Raw genomic sequence first — 17837 nt, 5'->3', positions numbered from 1 at the left:
ACCATGCTCATGGTATGTGAGTATCTTATGTTAGATATTATCCAAGCATTCTGAACGAACGTAGTATATGCTACATTTTACTAGCTTTCTTGCTTGCACGTTAACCAAGGCTGAAGGGCATGTAGCACTCCAAAGCAGTGGTAGTGAGAGGAGTAATTCTAGGCTTCAAACCTGTGTCCTGGTAAATCAGCTCATGTCAGATTAAACTGATTTGCAATTAGAGGTAAAATTTGAACCCAAGTTTGGAATATGTGGTTCTGTATCAAGACTAAACAAATGTCAAGTTTTGAAATAACCGATAAAACTCAATCATCAAAATGCCTTTCAGTCATTATTAAATCTCGATCACCAATAAATGGTATCTATTTTTAAAAATTATTTTAGAGATGGTTCACTGTATTTCTATTGTCCTAGTGCACCTTGCCTGAATGTTAATGAGCCTTAACACAAAAGCCCGGTTTTGCCTTGCTGCAAGACTTTGGAGTGCCTGATTGGGTAAACTGGAGGAGGCATTTGTGCTTTTATTAATGTCATATTGTTTGTTCAACTGATAAGAAGGAGCCTGGGGGATGCGCTGCAAAGCCAGCCTTCCTTCAGCAATTTGAAATCCCAGAGTGAACTTCTTAACTCAGAACTACTGTCTTTTGAAGTGGCAATTGCTTAGCACATAATGCATAATTTCCTCTCATATTTCACAAACTTTGCAACTATAAAGCATAGATGGTTGAGGAGGATGGATGGTGCCAGCAATTCAAATCTTTTTAGGTTGGCTTGCTTTTCAGTAGCTGAAGAAAAAATTCTAGTGGGCAACTGCATCTGTGCCAAAGCCCATTCATAAAGAGCTCATCACCGCTGCTTATTAAGTTGTTAAACTGCTTCTCATTTTACTTACTGGTCTTGACCTTTTGCCATGACAGCGCAAATCAAAATGAGAAATACTTGGTTTAACTGCTGGTCTCATAGGAATAATTATGTATATAAAGTAGAGCTAAAGATGTTTCATTCATATGCTTCATTCCAGAATCAGAAGTCATTTTCAATGTGACAGACTTTGTACACTTAATCGCACAGGGATGGTCCATTTCTGTATTGTTTGTTTGTGTTTTGGCCCAGAGGAATCAGAGTAGTTTATTTCAACCTGCTTTTGCATTCCTGTGATTACTCATTTCCTTTAATTCCATGCTAATCGGTGTTTCCTGTGGTGCGTAGTCTTTGCAGAAATATTATCCACCATTTGTCGTCACTTATGTCTTTAAGTCTGTCCTATAGATACGGCATTATGTACTTAAAAGGTGTTACATCTTGCAGCTTTCCTATGATATAAATATCTGCATTTGAAGGACCTCATTAAGTGAGTCACTAAATCTGTTCTTTAAATTGTACGGTGCTTTATGTTCCAGTCTCAAAATTGAGAGGAAGATTTGAAGCTTTGACTTTTGTTTGGTTAGTTGCTATGCTTGGGTCAGGCTGTCACACAAAAGCAGGTGCAGCCATTTCACAGCTGACCCAGCACAACCCTATCAGGCATTCTAGTGATTGTTCTCTAATCAGACGACCTGTACCACTTAGTCACACCTCTTATGGCTATCCACTGTCTTTCAGCAACTTGCTGGCATTCTCTGCTTCCTCTCCTTGTCTCTGTTCAGGTGCCATTGTGTGAAGTCTTACTCCTTACCACATCTGGTGTGTGCTGGTCCTGGCTACTATTTAACCATCACATTCCTTTCAAATAAGTATGCATGTTTTCTTCCTAGAAGCAAGGCCTGGTCTCCTGTTGATATGCAGACTCTTCTCGTGGTTCCTCCTCCTGCTTCCACTTGCATTCCTTTTTTTACCTCAACTTGGAGCAAAAAGAACATAATTTTTTAGGCAATATAAAATAATACACTGGCTGTTTCATGCAGCTCGTACACTCAGTGTGTCAGCAACAGTAGTAGAGAGAATCAAATCACATTCAGCAGAGATGTGCTTCTAAGGCTGCTCTTTCCAGAGCAAACCATCTTTTAAGACAGACTCACAGCTGATGCCTAGTATTGTAGTTCTGAGAGTAGTTCATTCTTAACAGAATAGTGCAGGCAGGATTTTCAGTGCCATGTTCCATAATCAGCTTGTTGTGGTTGGGCTCATTAATGCAACTCTGTGTGTGTGTATTTGTATGCAGCTGTTTGCCAGTTGCCTTGCTTAAATGGTGGGAAGTGCATACGACCAAATCGATGCTATTGTCCCTCATCATGGACTGGACATGACTGCTCTAGGTAAGTGTTGCTGAGCACTCTTCCATGGCTAGGCTGAATCTTAACCTAAAATATGAACACTAAATCTGAAGAACATGCAATTAAGTTCACATATTTCGAGCTCCTTGAGATCATGGATGGCTCATGACTTATGGGCAATCTGAAATGCCCTTAGAGACTACTCTGCAAAATGATTGCCAGACTTCTAGAAGACTCAGGTAATGGTACATTTACATGTAAGCAGGCAGGCAAACCTGCAAGGTTTAGACTTAGTTTTAATGGTGTAAATTGAAATGTTTGTTGTGATGTAATGCAGAAAGGTCATTGTTAAATCTGGGTGGCCTACTGTGTAAACGTGTTGATTTTGAACTGTATGTACCTCAGTTGGGCCCAGGTTCAAGACTGGGGTCATGCAGCAGATATTATATATAATAGCTCTTATTACACCTGGTGTGGAATGGTGTAATCATTTGGAGAGAACAACATAGTGGCTTTGGGTCAAGTCCCAGCTCAAATCATGAGGCACTGCAGTCCCTGTATTGAGAAGTCCAAATACTGGGCTTAGATCTAGTTCACATGTGCTCTCTTTTAGAGTTTTACCAGTGCATGTGTTCTATTTTTCTGAGTCATATCTGATGGGGCCAACAGCGGAGTGGGTTGTCAAATCAGTGAGCCCCATCACCACGCAAGGCTGCATTTAAATGTCATAATCATAGCTTTGTTTTCTAAAGTTAACTTGTGAAGTTTCAGTGTTTGGCTTTGAAGGCAGTCTGTTTGGGACTCAGTTTTTCTTTGGAAAGCTGTTTTATTTCATGCTGCCATTAAGAACCATTTATAACACTGAAGAGGGAAGGCAGTTGAAATGGTAATGATATTGTGGTCAGGAATCAGATATAATAACAAAACATGCAGCATGAGTTCTCCTGCTCCCTGCATGAATATTAATGAGGGCCATCAAACACATGCTAGCAAAACTAATGATACCTCAGCTAACACAGGTTCCTACTAAACACATTGATCATTATCCTGGAGAGCTAAATAAATTACAGCTGAATATTATATTTTGTCTCCAGCATACAGACAAAGTCTGTCATTGTGCATGTATTCTATTCTTCATTCTGGACAGCTAGTGACAGACATTCTTCCATGTGTCTCTGACATATTTATCTGAAACATTTATCTTAAAGCTGCAAAAAAAAGTTGCTTGGCTGAGAAATTATCATACATTTGCTATGCTTGGTTGAGAAATTATCATACATTGTCCAAAATGAATAGTTCTTATTTGTCAGCTGTGATTATATATGCCACTTAAACCTACTGCTGACATACAATACCCAGCTTTAGACTGAAAACTACACATCTGAAGTCTGATAGTATTTTCTTTTAGGATAGGAAGCAGAGAAACCTAAATTCAGTGGATTTGGCAGACTAAAATTATGGAGTTGATCTCTGAGGCAAAGCAAAGTTTCAGGCTAATACAAATTGAAATCTTTTTTTTTCTCTCTCTCTTTCTGGTTCATGTTCACAGCTCTGCAGCTTTGTGAAGCCCAAGAGAAGGGGGATCATTAACCCTCATTAGTTCTACAGGCTTGCAGACTAGCAGTTCACCCTTCAAGAGATGTTTGAGAGGGAGTTTACCACATAGAACCAGGAGGGTGTGGGTATGGGAGGGGAAGGGGCAGGAACAAGCACTGAGGTTTCTTCCGTATTTTGTTAAGCTTTGGTCTCAGATGCTGGTGGCTCTTAACAGGGTACAATACTGCACTTAGTACTCAAAATCACTGCGGGCAGAACAGCCATAAGTGCCATGATAGCAAAGATTCGCAGTTGCAAGTTAAGTAGGTGTGATTTACAGGGGAAGTTGAAAGGGCCTAAAGGTTTTTTCAGCATCCAGGACAAACCACTGTGCGGTGAGTCATGACTTACATTAAATTCCAGTTGTCTCTGTTCTCCACAACCATACTCTTACCTCTCAATGTGCCGTCTTGAGTTGTGGCAGTCTAATCCCTGATATACTTTCAGACACCATCCTCTTGTGTCTCGCTGTTGTTCTTGTTTGGCATGTTCAGTACAGCACTGATTTGTTTTGTTTTGTTTTGTTTTGTGACACAGGAAACGGAAGGCTGGATTCTCACCCTTTTAACATCAGAGCAGCAGTTCTACATTCAGATATCTTTCTTCAGCCTAGGCACCAGGGCTTGGAATCTAATACATTGTAAATCAAATCCATTGCTTCCCCTCCCTCCCAGCTCCCTTATTTTGTATTTTATTTTGTGATACATTTTTACTATATCTTTCCATTTTTAAAGAAATCATCTGTATTTTTCATTTACAAAAGTATTATCAAATATATGCTGCTACACACACACCATACACATGTACACTGTTCACTGAAGAAGTGGTTGTGTACAGTGACGTTCCTCCCATTTCTGATATACTATAAGCTAATTAAACCGTACTATACTGCCAACTGTGATTAAACAGAATGTGGCAATTCTTACTATCTGCCAAAGCATACTGCTGTCCAGCAACTCAACGGTAAAGAATAGTTATGCAAGGCTAACCGAGCCACTAAACTTCGCACTGGGCCTGTTTCTGAACTCAGAAATGTTGATGTAAATTAGAAGTACATGTGATAAAGTCCGTGTTGTGAACCACAGTTTCTGGTGGGCATAAGAGGCAGATTCTGTAATGTATATTATGTGACATTAATGTCATTGGAGATGACTTAATGGAAAGCACCAGCATGAATTTTACCTGAGATTTATTGGTAAATTAGTCAAAAATGTAAAAAAGATGAGAGAGCATTGTGTCATTTAGAGAAAGATGGACCAGATCTAGCCAACAAGGGTGCTTGAGGATTTTTGGCTTATGGACATTTCAGGAGTAGCTCTAAATCTGGGTAATCCAGGATCCAATAGTAGAAGCAGGTGGACCACTGAAATTTGCACTTTTCACTTGGTACCTGCCTACTTACTAACTGCCTGTAACAGGCATCCCTTTCCTGTTTAAACCAGCTGTCTGCCAGGTGACTGCTTTTGATACACAAGTTTTAGGTCCCAAAGTCTTACTGTCCCCAACAGATAGAAAAGGCAGCAGTTATGTTTACAGGTGAACCTTTGCTATTTGCTCACAGAGAGGTTGTATTTGTGTTATGCAGACCCTCTGAGAACTGGAAGAGGCCTCTGGAGTACCCGCACTGGCAGAAGTGCTTGGCTGAGTGAGAAGTACTGAGGGCACACATGCTGTTGGCTTTCTCTTTCTCATGCTGTTGATCCCATTGCACCTGAGGATAACACATAGCTAACTAACATCATTAAGTCATGCTCTAGTGAACTGACATGCTAAGATTTACCTATGGTTAATCACGGTGGTGGAATCAGGGTGGTGGAATTACAAGTTGGAAATCACATGCATTTTTTGAGGTCAAGTATTTGGTAATTATCTCTGGTTAGCAAAAAGTCTGATTTATGAAGAAAGATATTACAGTCATTGATCAGAAACTCCATTTTTCCCAGTAACAACAGAAAAGTGTGACTTGCAGTCATCGCTGGGAAAGAAGGAGGAGAAATAAATGTTACCTTCCATAAAATTCCTGCTTAGTTACCATCTGGAATAAGAGTGTGCACACCCTGCCCCACCCTTCCCCCTTTATAGATTTACCTTCTTTTTATGAATGCATGAACTTGGACAGAGAAAACTGATACAACACCAAAATGAGCTCACAGTTACAGTAATAGGCCACTAGTAAATACTGACATGTAACTGATGGCTGTTAGCCGAAGAGCAGAATTGGGGATGAAAAAACAGGCGAAGTTGTGAGCCAGTAAAAGCTTTCAGCCAATCAAAAAAAAACCAGATAATAAAGAATAGGAGTCATTAGGGGATCAGATTAATGTGAATGTAGATTCCTTCCCAGTGGGAGCTGCAACCAGCTGAAGAGTTGTTGTTTCAGCTCCCACAACCTTCTTTTTCTAAATGGACTTTCCTAGCACGTAGCAACAAACTTCTGTCTCCCAACTCCACAGCCATCAATGTTTACAGCTCTGACTGAAGTTAGTGTTCAGTAAATAATGTCCTCATTTTAACCCACAGTTACCACCATTTGTAGGCACTTTGTTCCTTGCCTTCCATGCTGCCTTAACAGCATTTGAGTGGAAGCTGCAGTAAGCAACACAGGGCTTCTCAAGGGACAAAGCACATGGTTGAGAAGAGCACATCTTTATTTATATGTCACTCTCATGTTTTGGTCCCTTTTCCATTGTGGTTCTCTGGTGTGTGCCCTGACTCTGCCCTTGTGATCTCCAGAGCAGAACAGCAGTGGTGAGGACAATGCTTACAGCTGGCAGGGCATTGCTGGAGACTTGAGGGCTGTGGGATGACTTTTAGTATTCCAGCTTCGTGCTAGCAACTAGTACGTGGAGTCCTGGGATCAACCCATTCAACACGTGGTGGTAGGGCAGAGTAGCTGAAACTGTAGGCTGTTATATTAGTGCTGTTGATGTTTTGATACTTGCTGGAACACTTTCCCTTCCCTACCCAGTACTGTATTGTCATTTATGTCACTGCTTGTTGTATGTTTTAAACGACTTCTGTGTGATGCACTTTACACTGTAAATAAAGTTGCACCCTGTTTAGTACCCATATAGAGGCAACACTGCACTCTTTTCTTAATGCCTCAAAACGAAAATCCCATCTATCCTTTAGGAGCTGCTGGCAAAGCTCATGTTTTAGGGAAGTGGAGCTCCACGTAAGAGAAAAGACAAAATAATTGCCAGTAATCTTAAAAGGATGTACTAGATTAGTCCAGTTTTGATCCTTGGATAAATTTACAGTAAGCACCTGATTTTTGCAATCCTAGAGCATATTTTAAAACCTGTAAGGACCAAATTTATCACTGGCATAAAAAACTGCAGTAAAACCTGCTTCACTTACTACTTACACCAGATGGAGATATGACCTGTTTTATTCTACACCAAGACTGGGGTTTTTTTAAGCTTTGGAGACACCTGTATTCAAAGGCAGTTCAGGCAAAAATTGCAGGAAGAAAACTTTGTAAATCAAACATTACTCCTCCAAACAAGGAGCATATAGGACATAGCAGTCAAAAGATATAGGGTGTGGGTTTTTTTAAGGCATTGCTAGTAAGCCTTTCATTGTTTTGATACACAGGCATAAATCGAGTCTTTGATGTGGAAAAGGTGGTTGGTGTTTCAAAGCCTACCCCTAAGCCATCAGGCCAAAAAGTGGTGTGAGTCTACAGAAAGTGCTGCTAATGAAGCCCTGAAATTTTATTTGATTATTCGATTTGAAATTTGATTATCTGATAGAAAAGATACAGATTTACGTGTCAAATTTACAGTCCCCCAAATACTGGTAATAATCCTGATGGGAATAGCTAGGCTGCCTTTGCATGCAGACTCAGATCTTATGCTTGCTGCGTAAGTAAGGTAGCACTCTGTATTCTGAAGGCAGTGTGGTAAGAATGGGGGTCTTTCCCTGGCCCTGTCCTCTTTTCCATCAAAACTGAACACACTAAAATGTTGAAGGGAGTCTGCTGAAGGGAGTCTGTCAGATCTCTCAGCTCTTGCAAGTACAGTGGGAATGTTATGCCTGTTGACTCTTCTCAGAGGGGCACTGGACAAGGTTAACATGTGCCAGCGGTTGTTAACCTGAGGAGTTACCTTTTTACCTAAAGGACGATTTGTGTAATGATCTCTTTTGCATCTCAGCACAGAAGCAGTTTGTGCATCTCAGACTTACCTTAGAGAAGTTTGGATCCTCACTGCGGGGAGGATCCCTGCTGCTTTTTCTGCACTGCAGATGCTTTCCCCGGAGAACATAACCTGACCGCTTATTTCCAGCAGTGAGACAAGCATTGCAGCACCCAGAGGCAGGCCAGGTGGAATATGCAGCATGATTATTGATTTCTTTCTCTAAGGTTATTTCCACACAGGCAAATGAAGCAGAGCACTGTTTCACGTATCCATCCCATTTATGGTAAGTTCCTTTCCCAGGACCAGGGCTGTATTTCCATACCTCTGCTTTCTAGGCTGAAGTGTTGGTAGTGGGTAGTGCCTGCCTGCCAAGGTCTGCATGCTTGCTGCCTTTCCCAGATGAGTTCAAATCACTAAGAGCTGATGGTCTTCACACTCTGATTGACATGATTCTTTGGTGCAGGCTGGTACATCCTGGCAGACATCGCTCATGTGGGTGGATGAGTGTGACCACCTTGCATTACAAGAAGCACCATCCATGGCCTAGTGGATATGAGGCTGACTTTCTCCCAGCCAGCGGCAGGCTGCATCACCAGAAGAAGGTTATTTCAGGTCTTCCCATTTTACAGGCCACCTGAGCTCCTCTTTCTACACAAATGTGCTGCAGACAGAAGCAGACACATGAGCTTTAAGCATTATTACCATCATTACTAATGGTAGCCCTATTGTTCAAAAAGTCAAATCCATTACCCAGTGTGCAATAAGCCAATAACTGTATCATTGAGAGAAATACCGTTTTATTCAGGTTTGTGCAAATCCTGGGTGCTTGCAGGTTTTCTTCAAAACAAGTACACTTCAAGGGGTTTGTTACCTTCTTTTATACAAAAAGTTACACCAAGCCATATATTATTCATCATGCATGTAATCACATATTTGCATGTAATTCTAATGCTAAGTCATTCCTTGCGCCTTCTGCACGTGCTCTGAGGGAGTCTTTAGGGGTGTCCGGAAGTTATCGCAAAAATTGCTTACCAAGTTCATCTATTGATCCACTCCTCCCAATCTCCTCCAAGTTATTGGCTCAGTATGTCCAAACTGCTGGCCTGGGACCTCTTAATTTACTTACGTTTGCAGTTCCCCATTGAAAAGTCATGTTAATAAATTGCACTATTATTTCCAAAAGCCTAGTCTCTCTTACAGCTGAACAAACTTTAGTCCCATGCCACAAAAATCACTAAAGAGTAACTGGGACCCATCTTGCATAAGTCTCCTGCTTGTCTGTTGATCCTAAGATATTTTGAAGGAACTCAAAAATGTCATAGGCTTTTACCAACAGCCCTTCTGTGGATGTCATCCATATACCTAGTTGCTAGCCCAGTGGACCAGCACTAATCTTAATCTTCCCAGTCTAGTCTCTTTGCTGAGTATAAATCTTCCTCCTTCAGATTGTCATTTGCAAGCAAGAGGAGCTGAGCAGATCATCCTGGGAACCTGAGTCCCCTCTTTACCTCCAGAAACTGAGGCTATGATATCAGCCAGTCCAGACCACCACCACTTCTGATTGCACCCAGCGCCTGCATTCATGGCAAAAGCTAGAATGGAGGCTGCTGGGGAGGAACAATTTGGCACTGTGATGCTCCTGGCTTACACTGTTTAGCAGGCCAGGAGCGTGATGAGGACTGATCCTGCACCACCATCCAGCACTCTTCTCTCCTTTTTATCCCAACAGCCTCAGGAAATCAGTCTGTCCTTACGTAACCCGGTGGCAAAGAATAATCGCTGCAGCTGCCACTCCCTGCTCATCCATGCCCTGCAAACAGATACAGGGCTTTCCCTGTCAGCTCTTAGTCATGCCCTTCCCTCCTTTCCCCTCCTAGCTGCTTCCTCAGCATAGTCCATTTATTTGGCTTTGTTTGTGGCTGTAGTACTTCCTTCACTGTTATAAGAGGATCATCGTGAGTTTTGCAACTAACTCGAAGTGAACAGGGTTCATTGGACAAGAAACCAGCAGCCTTGACTGGCTGGGTGGGAGGCACAATGGGAAGGGCCATTACGCTGTGCAAATGCTGGTACGGCTGGCAGCCACAGCAAATGGCAGCAGCCACCCTGCGGGACCGAGCACTCCTCCCGCAGCTGCTGCCCTGCCTTGCCTTGCTGTCCCTTTCTCCCAATTTACAGATAGAGGCAATGCCTGCGGAGCCTTGGGGCGGAGGCTGGCCCTTGTGTTTTCTGGGCAGACCTCTAGAACAAGGAGCAGAGGCATATTCAGATTGGCTATGCAATAGGTGGGGAGAAGATGCTGCTCCCTTCTCCCCCTGCTCTGCAGCAGCCTGGGATCTTCCTTTTCCTTGAAATCTGCTCTGCTGGTGTGGCTTACACAGGATTTGTGCATCTATGCTTGTGCCGCTCTGAACACAGGGCTGCTGCTTGATCGATGGGACCATGAGCAGGGATCTGCACTGGTGCAGAATTCCAGATCGTCTGCCTTATGCATGCACCATAGGAAGGACCCAAATATTGCTCAGTGCCAAGAGAATTATGAAGGGAATTACTGCTTTTAGCTGTTTCTGCAGGGTTGTAATGCCAACTGGGAGCCTGCAAGCCATACAAAGCACTGAACCCAGGCTTCACAGCCATCTCCGGCTGACCCAGGAAGACAAGCAATTCCCTAGGGAAAGGGGAGGTTCACAGCACCCTCTACAAACCCCAAAACCTTGCAGCAGAACCTTGGCCTTGTCCTGCCACTGCATGTCCACCCTGGGAGAAGAGGGGTGCGGGCAGGCACCAATGCTGGGCACCAGGCATGGGAGCCCAGGAAGGGCCACCTCCCACCCCCTGGGAGCACAGCAGGGCAAACATGCCTGCAGACTTTACTGATGGTGACGAACAGGAGCAGCCCTGCAGCACTGCACAGGGAAAGCCTTGGGCACATCTCACTCCGCACAGCGCAGGACATTTGGGGAATTCTGGTAAGGGAAGCACCCTGCAAATGCTCTTTTTCCATGCTAGCAAAATGGGAGGCTGTCCGATATGACAGTAATGGAAATCTCAATAAAGCTGCAGTTCAGAAAGCACTCAAGTATTTGGCCATGTCATACAACCATTACTGCACTTACTGTACTTTGCTGCACCTATGCAGTTGAAAACAAGCTTAAGCATTTTTCTGGACTGCAGCCTTAGACATTATGGATTATAATAAATATGAAAATGGTGCCTGCCCTGCAGACACTGGTGATATGGTTGCTAAGTACCTGACACTCGCTATTTCCCATCAGCTGAACATAGAAGGCTGCTAACATAGGCAGTTTCCCAGTCAGGTATTGCTAGGCCAGATGTCTAGTCTGATTTTATTAAATAGCTTGGTTAATGATCTGGAGTAAAAGATAAATATCTTGTTAATTAATCCTGCCACTAATAAGCAGGGAGGCAGGGAGGTGCTGTAAGTACCCGTGGCAATAAATTACATAAAGGAAGGATAACTATATTAAGGGGAAATGGTGTGAAATTAAAGTTAGAAACGACAAATCCTTCCTGAGCAAAACAACAAAACCAAATATGCCCCTGGGGAGGGAAGCAGGTATGAATGAATGCTGGTGTTCTGGCTATTCCCATCCACACCAGGTGCAGGTTTCCTTCATGGGAAGAAGCAACACCATCAGAATCCTAGGTGCGAGCGAAATAAAGACTGGCTCACAGCTCAGCAGTGCCTGCACAGAGACTATGTGACTTTTGGTTCATCTCTGTGTTGGTGCCAGCAAGGTTAGGATTTTCCTCTGGCCAGCACTGGTGAGATGAAGTTGCTGTCATTTCTGTGTATGCTGGGACATGAACTGGCAGACGATGTCCATGTGGGAGGATGAGGAATGTCTTAAGGGTTGGGAGTGCAGAAAATCTCTGCTGTGAGAAAACCTACATGGCTGATATTCCCCATCACGTGAGCTGTTTCTATACCTACCTTGTGCACACATGTTTGCACAGAGGCACGGTGTCTGCCATGCTCGGGGAACCAGTGCCTGCGCTTGTCCCAGCTCCACATCTCCTGTTCTAGAGAGGCAAGAATGAGGTATGGGAGGCAGGGTATGATCTGGATCAGCTGCCTATGCTTAAAGTGACTTCTCCTAATTTAAAAACAGCAGAAGCCTGTTGATGGGACGTTTAGTCACGGCCTGATCATGCAGACATAGTGAGGCAGGTTGGCAGGTATCTTCAGGGCTGCAAAGCAGTGAGTGAGGACCACAGCCACTGGTGCCCTGCAGCCTTCCTCTGCTCTGCCCTGCCCCAGTAAGAGCAATTCCAAGGGCAGCGCTGCTCTGTGTGGCACCTGCATGCAGAAGCAATGCCCAGTGCATTGGCTTGGCTGCCTTGGAAGACCTGTGTATGGGTTACATATATCCACAGTGCTCATGCGCAACCAGCTTCTTGAAGAGGTGTTTCTGGACCAAAAGTGAATGCTACGGAGCCTGCAGGCGTGCATCCAACAGGGTGAGGGGCAAGCCAGATGCCAAGCAGACAACCTGATGGGTCTAGCAGAGGAAGTCAAGAGTCTGCCCAGGGCAATGAAGCTGGTGTCCATCTGCAGTCTGATGGAGAGCTGCAGTGGCCTCTATCTGGAGGGTCTATCTTTGGTTAGCCTCCAAGAGCTATGACCTGTGTAGCATCCTTTTGTCCCATGCTGGGACTACAGAAATCCTCGGTCCCACCACACTTGAAAGCAGAGCTTCAGCAGCCCAGGCTTTTATCTAGAAGATGCCAGGAGCTCTGGCTTTTCTGCATCTCTGCCTGGATGTGGTGGGTAAGTAGGGTGGATGCTGGTTGCTGCTCTCTGTCACAGCCCACACTGATGCATTGCCGTGGCTGGGTTGGTCTGACACTCTTCTGCTGTCAACACAATGTGTGGATGTCACTTGCTGTGATGCCAGACTGCTGCCCCAAGTGTTTCAGGTCAGATCTTCTTCAGATCGGCTTGAGCTTGGCCTGCTCGTAGACCACAGCCACATATAATTCATTTCTACAGCAAGACTTGCAGGTACTGGTTAGCTACAAAGATGGAAAAACTAAAGCACAGGCACTAGTAACATGCCCAGCTGTGAACAGGGGATGGAGACATACCGTCTGGCTCATTCCAGCTCCTTTTCCAGGCTGTACTGCTGCCTGCTTGTGACTGCCAAGCAGAGCTTGCACCCAATATCTGATGGGGCTCTCAGAGGTGCTGTGAGGTGTAAGTCCCACCTGGCACCACCACCAGGGTACCTCTGCCTCAAAGGCAGACAGATGAGTATGCAACAAACCTTGGGAGAGCCACATGTCTATGTGGGATCACCAGGACCATAAAAGCAGCAGATAACTGAAAGCAGGGAAAGATTGAAAAAAAAAAAAGATATGTGATGACTTTTGTAAGTGTCTGCAGAGCCTCCCCTGGTACAGTTCTGCAGATTGACAGCCAGGCGAGTTCTTGGCTGCTTGGTCTTTGCAAACTTACTAGAAAGTGGCAGGATTTCAGGTTCCTTCTTGCTCATTAGTCACTGCATCAGCAGCACCACCCACCAGATCAGTTGTGAAACTGATGCAGCTAGATGGGAACTACCACAACTGCATATCCACTGCTGAAGATGACACTTATTAGAATAGAGGACCAAAAACCCTCAAAAGAAGCCAGCTGCATCTGAAGTTTGTTTCATGATGCTCAGGTTTATCTGGAAAGATCCAAGTCAGACCTGATATATTCCTGCTTGCTGGGAAGAGGCACCCAGACAGCAGCTACCCTTGCCCTCCCCTGCCCACCCCAGGACAGAAACAGTGGCAGGCATGAGAAAAGGTTTTTAGCCCTGCTGTCATTTGCCATAGCCACACGACCCCATATCCATCTAATGGTGGTCCAAATAACCTGTGTTTTGCCTGCTGGCGCAGCTCCTGACTCAGACCAGCCTGGCAGCCCTACAAGAGAAGACGCCCCACACCCAGCTCATGGAGATTTTTGGTGGGGGATTGAATACTGCATCTCCACTGAGGAACTGCACTGCTCCCATGGCAGTCCAGAAAAGAGAGGGACCTCACGGGAGGCTCCTCTGACTTCCCCTCAAAAGCAGTGCCTGCACCTAGGCACTGTTTGCAGGTGGCCTCCCCAGAGAGCTGCTAGGCTACAGTTACAGTAGGTTTCATCAGTCCTCAGGTGTAAGTAACTGGCTGTAAGCCCGTTACTGGCAGGTTTAAAGTTGGTACCAGCAAAGCAGCATCACAAGGGCAAACAGCAAAACACCTTCTGCCTGCAGTTGCAGTGGCTGATGCTGGAGAGGCCAAAGGAAGGACATCAGGCCTGGACTGGGTTCTCATGGCCCAAAAGAGTAGCCTGAGGAGCTTTGCTGCCTTGGGTAAAACAGTTCTCTGAGAGTCCTCTCCCTGAGAGGTTTTTGATCTAGTCTTGGTGAAAATGCTTTGACATTCAGCTTCTTTTTTTTTTCCTAGAACATGCTATTCTCAATGCTCTTCTTTCACGGTGTCCTCTAGGTGGCCAGAATGACTTTACCATGTGAACAAAGCAAGTGCACACGACTTCATATTTAGCTAAAAGATTCAAATGAAGATGACTCCCTTTCCCTGCCAGCCTCATGATGTTTTGGCCAGGATTTGATGTGTTCTGACTGATACGTCCAAATAAAACGCGCTTGTGCACTGGCCACATTGCTGCATTCTGCCCTCAGTCTCAGACCCCGGTAGCAGGTCTCCTGGGAGCCCAGAAGAGCTGCCTGTGCCCTGCGGTTCTCTGCAGCACCACCTTCCCACCCACCTGCCTTGGTGTCTCCATGCCAGAGCTGAATAGCCCTTGCAGCCAAGGAGGGGATGCCCAAGGTACGGTTTAGCTTTCTCCATACTATGTGTAGCTGCAGCTGTATAGTTCTCCTTGTCTCTGTAACATCTTGTACAGCTTTTTTGTCTTGTTTTTCCCCCTGCCTTTACCCTGTTTCTTCCCCATGAGACCCAGCAACTGTGTTGTCAGAGTTTGTTTATGTGTGGTATCTGCAGCTGTGCCTCACCAGTAAATTCTTCAGCAGCCACTGTTCCAGGCAGTAATGCAGCCTGGTGAGCTGTACCAGGGCTCATGACGCTCCTGCCAGCCCCACTGTGGGCTCACAGCATGCTCCTGGCTAAAGTCTTCTTTCCACATCTGTATCTATGTGGACCCTGGACATGAGCTAGCTTTGCTGGGCAGGCACGGACAGACCCACACCAAACTGTGGGTTGCAGAGGGACTGGAGGAAAAGACTTTTCTCTACCAGCAGCAGAGACCCAGCTGAAGGCTAAAGCCTGACCCACACTCTTGGTCTGCAGCTCCATCACTCTCATTGCCCTGGCAGTGCCTGCAGTGCTGGCATCCCACCATGGCCACCATGCTCAGAATGCATAAGCCCTGGTTTAGACAAGCCATCCTGTCCTTAAAAGTAGCCGTAAACACACTTTTCCACTTTCTACTGTTTTTCTCAGCAACACTCAAGAGCCTTTTATACTTAAAAGCCTCAATGTCCCTGCGCAGTGCAGGGCGAAGAGCCCTCTGATCCCGCAGTCTCCCCCAGCACACCAGTTGCTGTGGAAGAAGGATGGCAGGGGTGCCATGCCTTCCAATATAATTCATGTTTACTACATTCCTCCTCTTCCTCACATTTGCTTATGGTCTCCAGCGATGTTTATATTCTTACTTGACTTAATTTTTAATTACACAGAAACAAAGAGAGGAGAAAGGAAGGAAAAGAGATAAGGAGGGAGAAGGGAAACATCTCTGTCCATCCCTTCCTCAGTGCTTACCTCGAAGTCCAAGGCCATGTCCAAGACCACGTCTCCACGATCAGATGATCACAGGGCCCCCTAGCACCCAAGGATTCAATATGCAAAGCCTTTCTCTTGTTTTCACGGCTGAGCTCCCACAACAGGCACATTTATTACCCAGGACCTGGGCCCCAAACCACCTCCAGTCCATCTCCAAGTCAGTACTATCCAGCCAGTACATATGAGCCATAAGAGGTACCCTTTTTTTTAAGTCCTGTGCTGAAAAGGGTGGGGTTTTATCTTTTTCTATTCAATTTGCCTAGGAACAGCTCGTCAGCCACCAGAAGGGAAAGAAGTTTCCCAGACATGCTGCAGGGATGCAAAGGATGCAAGGAAGTGTTTCTGCCTTTCCTTTATATCCCTTTTATTTTCCAGACCATTTTTCCAGTTTGCCAAAATAATTTTAAATCCTACTTCTGTGCTCCAGAGCAATGCCTTCCAGCTTAAAGTCATCTGCAGAGGTCAGAGGAACTTGCCACAGTCCAGCATCCAGGTCAATAATAAAAATACCAACTGGGACTAGACTAACAAAAAAAAAAATTAAAAAATCCACAAACAATCCTAAACTTTGCTGCCATTACCTGCAATGTGGCCACAAAGCATTGGCACCAGATGCAGCCACCTAACAAAATCTGCACCCACCTTCTAGCAATCTCATTTAAACCATGCTGCAAAGAACCATGTAGGAGAAGGTATAAAACTTGGCAGAGCTAAGCGATGTGCCAAGTGTCCTGCTCCACTGTATCAGCATCACCTCTTACCTCACCACAGAAGAAAATCAGGCTAGTGCAGTATAATACAATCTGTCATAATTGCTGTGCAGTGCCATGGTGCACTTTGAGTCTTCTGGTACCTTACCTGTCCTCCATAAATTTTCAGTAGTAAGTACAAATAGTTCTGGGATTGACTAAGGCAACTATTGCACTAATCTTGAATAATGACAACCTGTAGATGTCAAATAGCTGTGGGTTCTTCCTCTCCTTCTCTTGTCTGAGATGTCCTTGCTTGCTATTGATGTTTATTGTAACACTCAGCTCAAAAATGCAGGCTTCACATCAAAATGAAGGCTGATGCAAATACATCATTAAATACTTCGGCCTCTGTAGTGCCAACAGTTGCTAGTAGCTGCCCTTTTTTTTTTCATCTTGATTCTCACAGAAGGCTACTGCTATAGTGACTGTAACTGGCAGTGGATCTGCTTGAGCTGTGGTATTGAGAACATTCATATGTTAAAGATGAAAAAAAAGACAGAAAAGAACAGAAAGAGCATGCACTCCTCTCTTGAAAATTGCTTTTGGCCATGGAAAATACACTTTTAATGAGTAACAACAAACTGGTCTTTCCTGGGATGCACATGAACCTCTAAATAGGACAGAAAGGATAAATTTAAGTTATGATTCTGCCCATCACATTCCTTAAGGAAACAGCCTCGAAAGGGGAGCACCTGTTTATATCCTTTGAACATACATTTTGCTATAGAAGGCTTGCAAATTCTGCTTGCTCAAAGGTGCCGGCTGTAAACTCCAGACATGTTTCAGCTGCCTCTTCCCCCATCATTTCCATTCATTTCTCCCCTTCTTGATTAAAACAGCACACTACAAATGAGTAATCTAGCAAGAAGTTCAGCTATTCTCATGGTCACCTATGACAAGGAGAGCGCCTGACCTCATGCCTTACAGTGGCAATACTGCAAGGACAGGGTGCTGAGAAACACAGACCTTATACCAAAAAATTCTGTCTGCCTCCAGTACATGAATATCCTGCTGGTACATTTCCCCACACACAACTTGCAGGCATGAGATTCACTAGCCTTCCCACACTATTGCTCACTAACTTGCCAACACAAGCAGAGCAGGAACATAACCATTGTGTGTGCTGCTGTATTTCTGGTGGAGAAGGTGCTGGCATTGCACGCTACAGAAATAGCCTGCAACACATTTTTAATGAAGCAGGACAGGGTGTGAATGCCAGACTCAGTGGATGGCTCTGGGATTTGTCAGAAACACAGAAGCAGTTCAAAACTGTGGTACCATCGAAGTGCTCTAGTGGTGTAGGTAAGACATTTGCA

The 17837-nt window shown here is 44.7% G+C and overlaps 1 protein-coding gene across 1 annotated transcript in view; it reads left to right on the top strand.

Annotated features, from left to right (window-relative positions):
• The window catches only part of LOC138733426 (sushi, von Willebrand factor type A, EGF and pentraxin domain-containing protein 1-like), a 152185-nt gene extending 147481 nt beyond the window's left edge, over window positions 1-4704 (top strand). Inside the window, exons 49-50 of the mRNA XM_069880597.1 lie at window positions 2162-2255; window positions 4347-4704. Coding sequence (XP_069736698.1) covers window positions 2162-2255; window positions 4347-4377 — 125 coding nt within the window. The 3' untranslated portion in view covers window positions 4378-4704. The remainder of the gene's footprint in view (window positions 1-2161; window positions 2256-4346) is intronic.
• The last annotated feature ends 13133 nt before the right edge of the window (window positions 4705-17837 follow it).

Source organism: Phaenicophaeus curvirostris, chromosome Z, assembly GCF_032191515.1.
Source record: "Phaenicophaeus curvirostris isolate KB17595 chromosome Z, BPBGC_Pcur_1.0, whole genome shotgun sequence".
NCBI lineage: Eukaryota > Metazoa > Chordata > Aves > Cuculiformes > Cuculidae > Phaenicophaeus > Phaenicophaeus curvirostris.
This window is presented reverse-complemented; position numbering and strand designations above follow the sequence as displayed.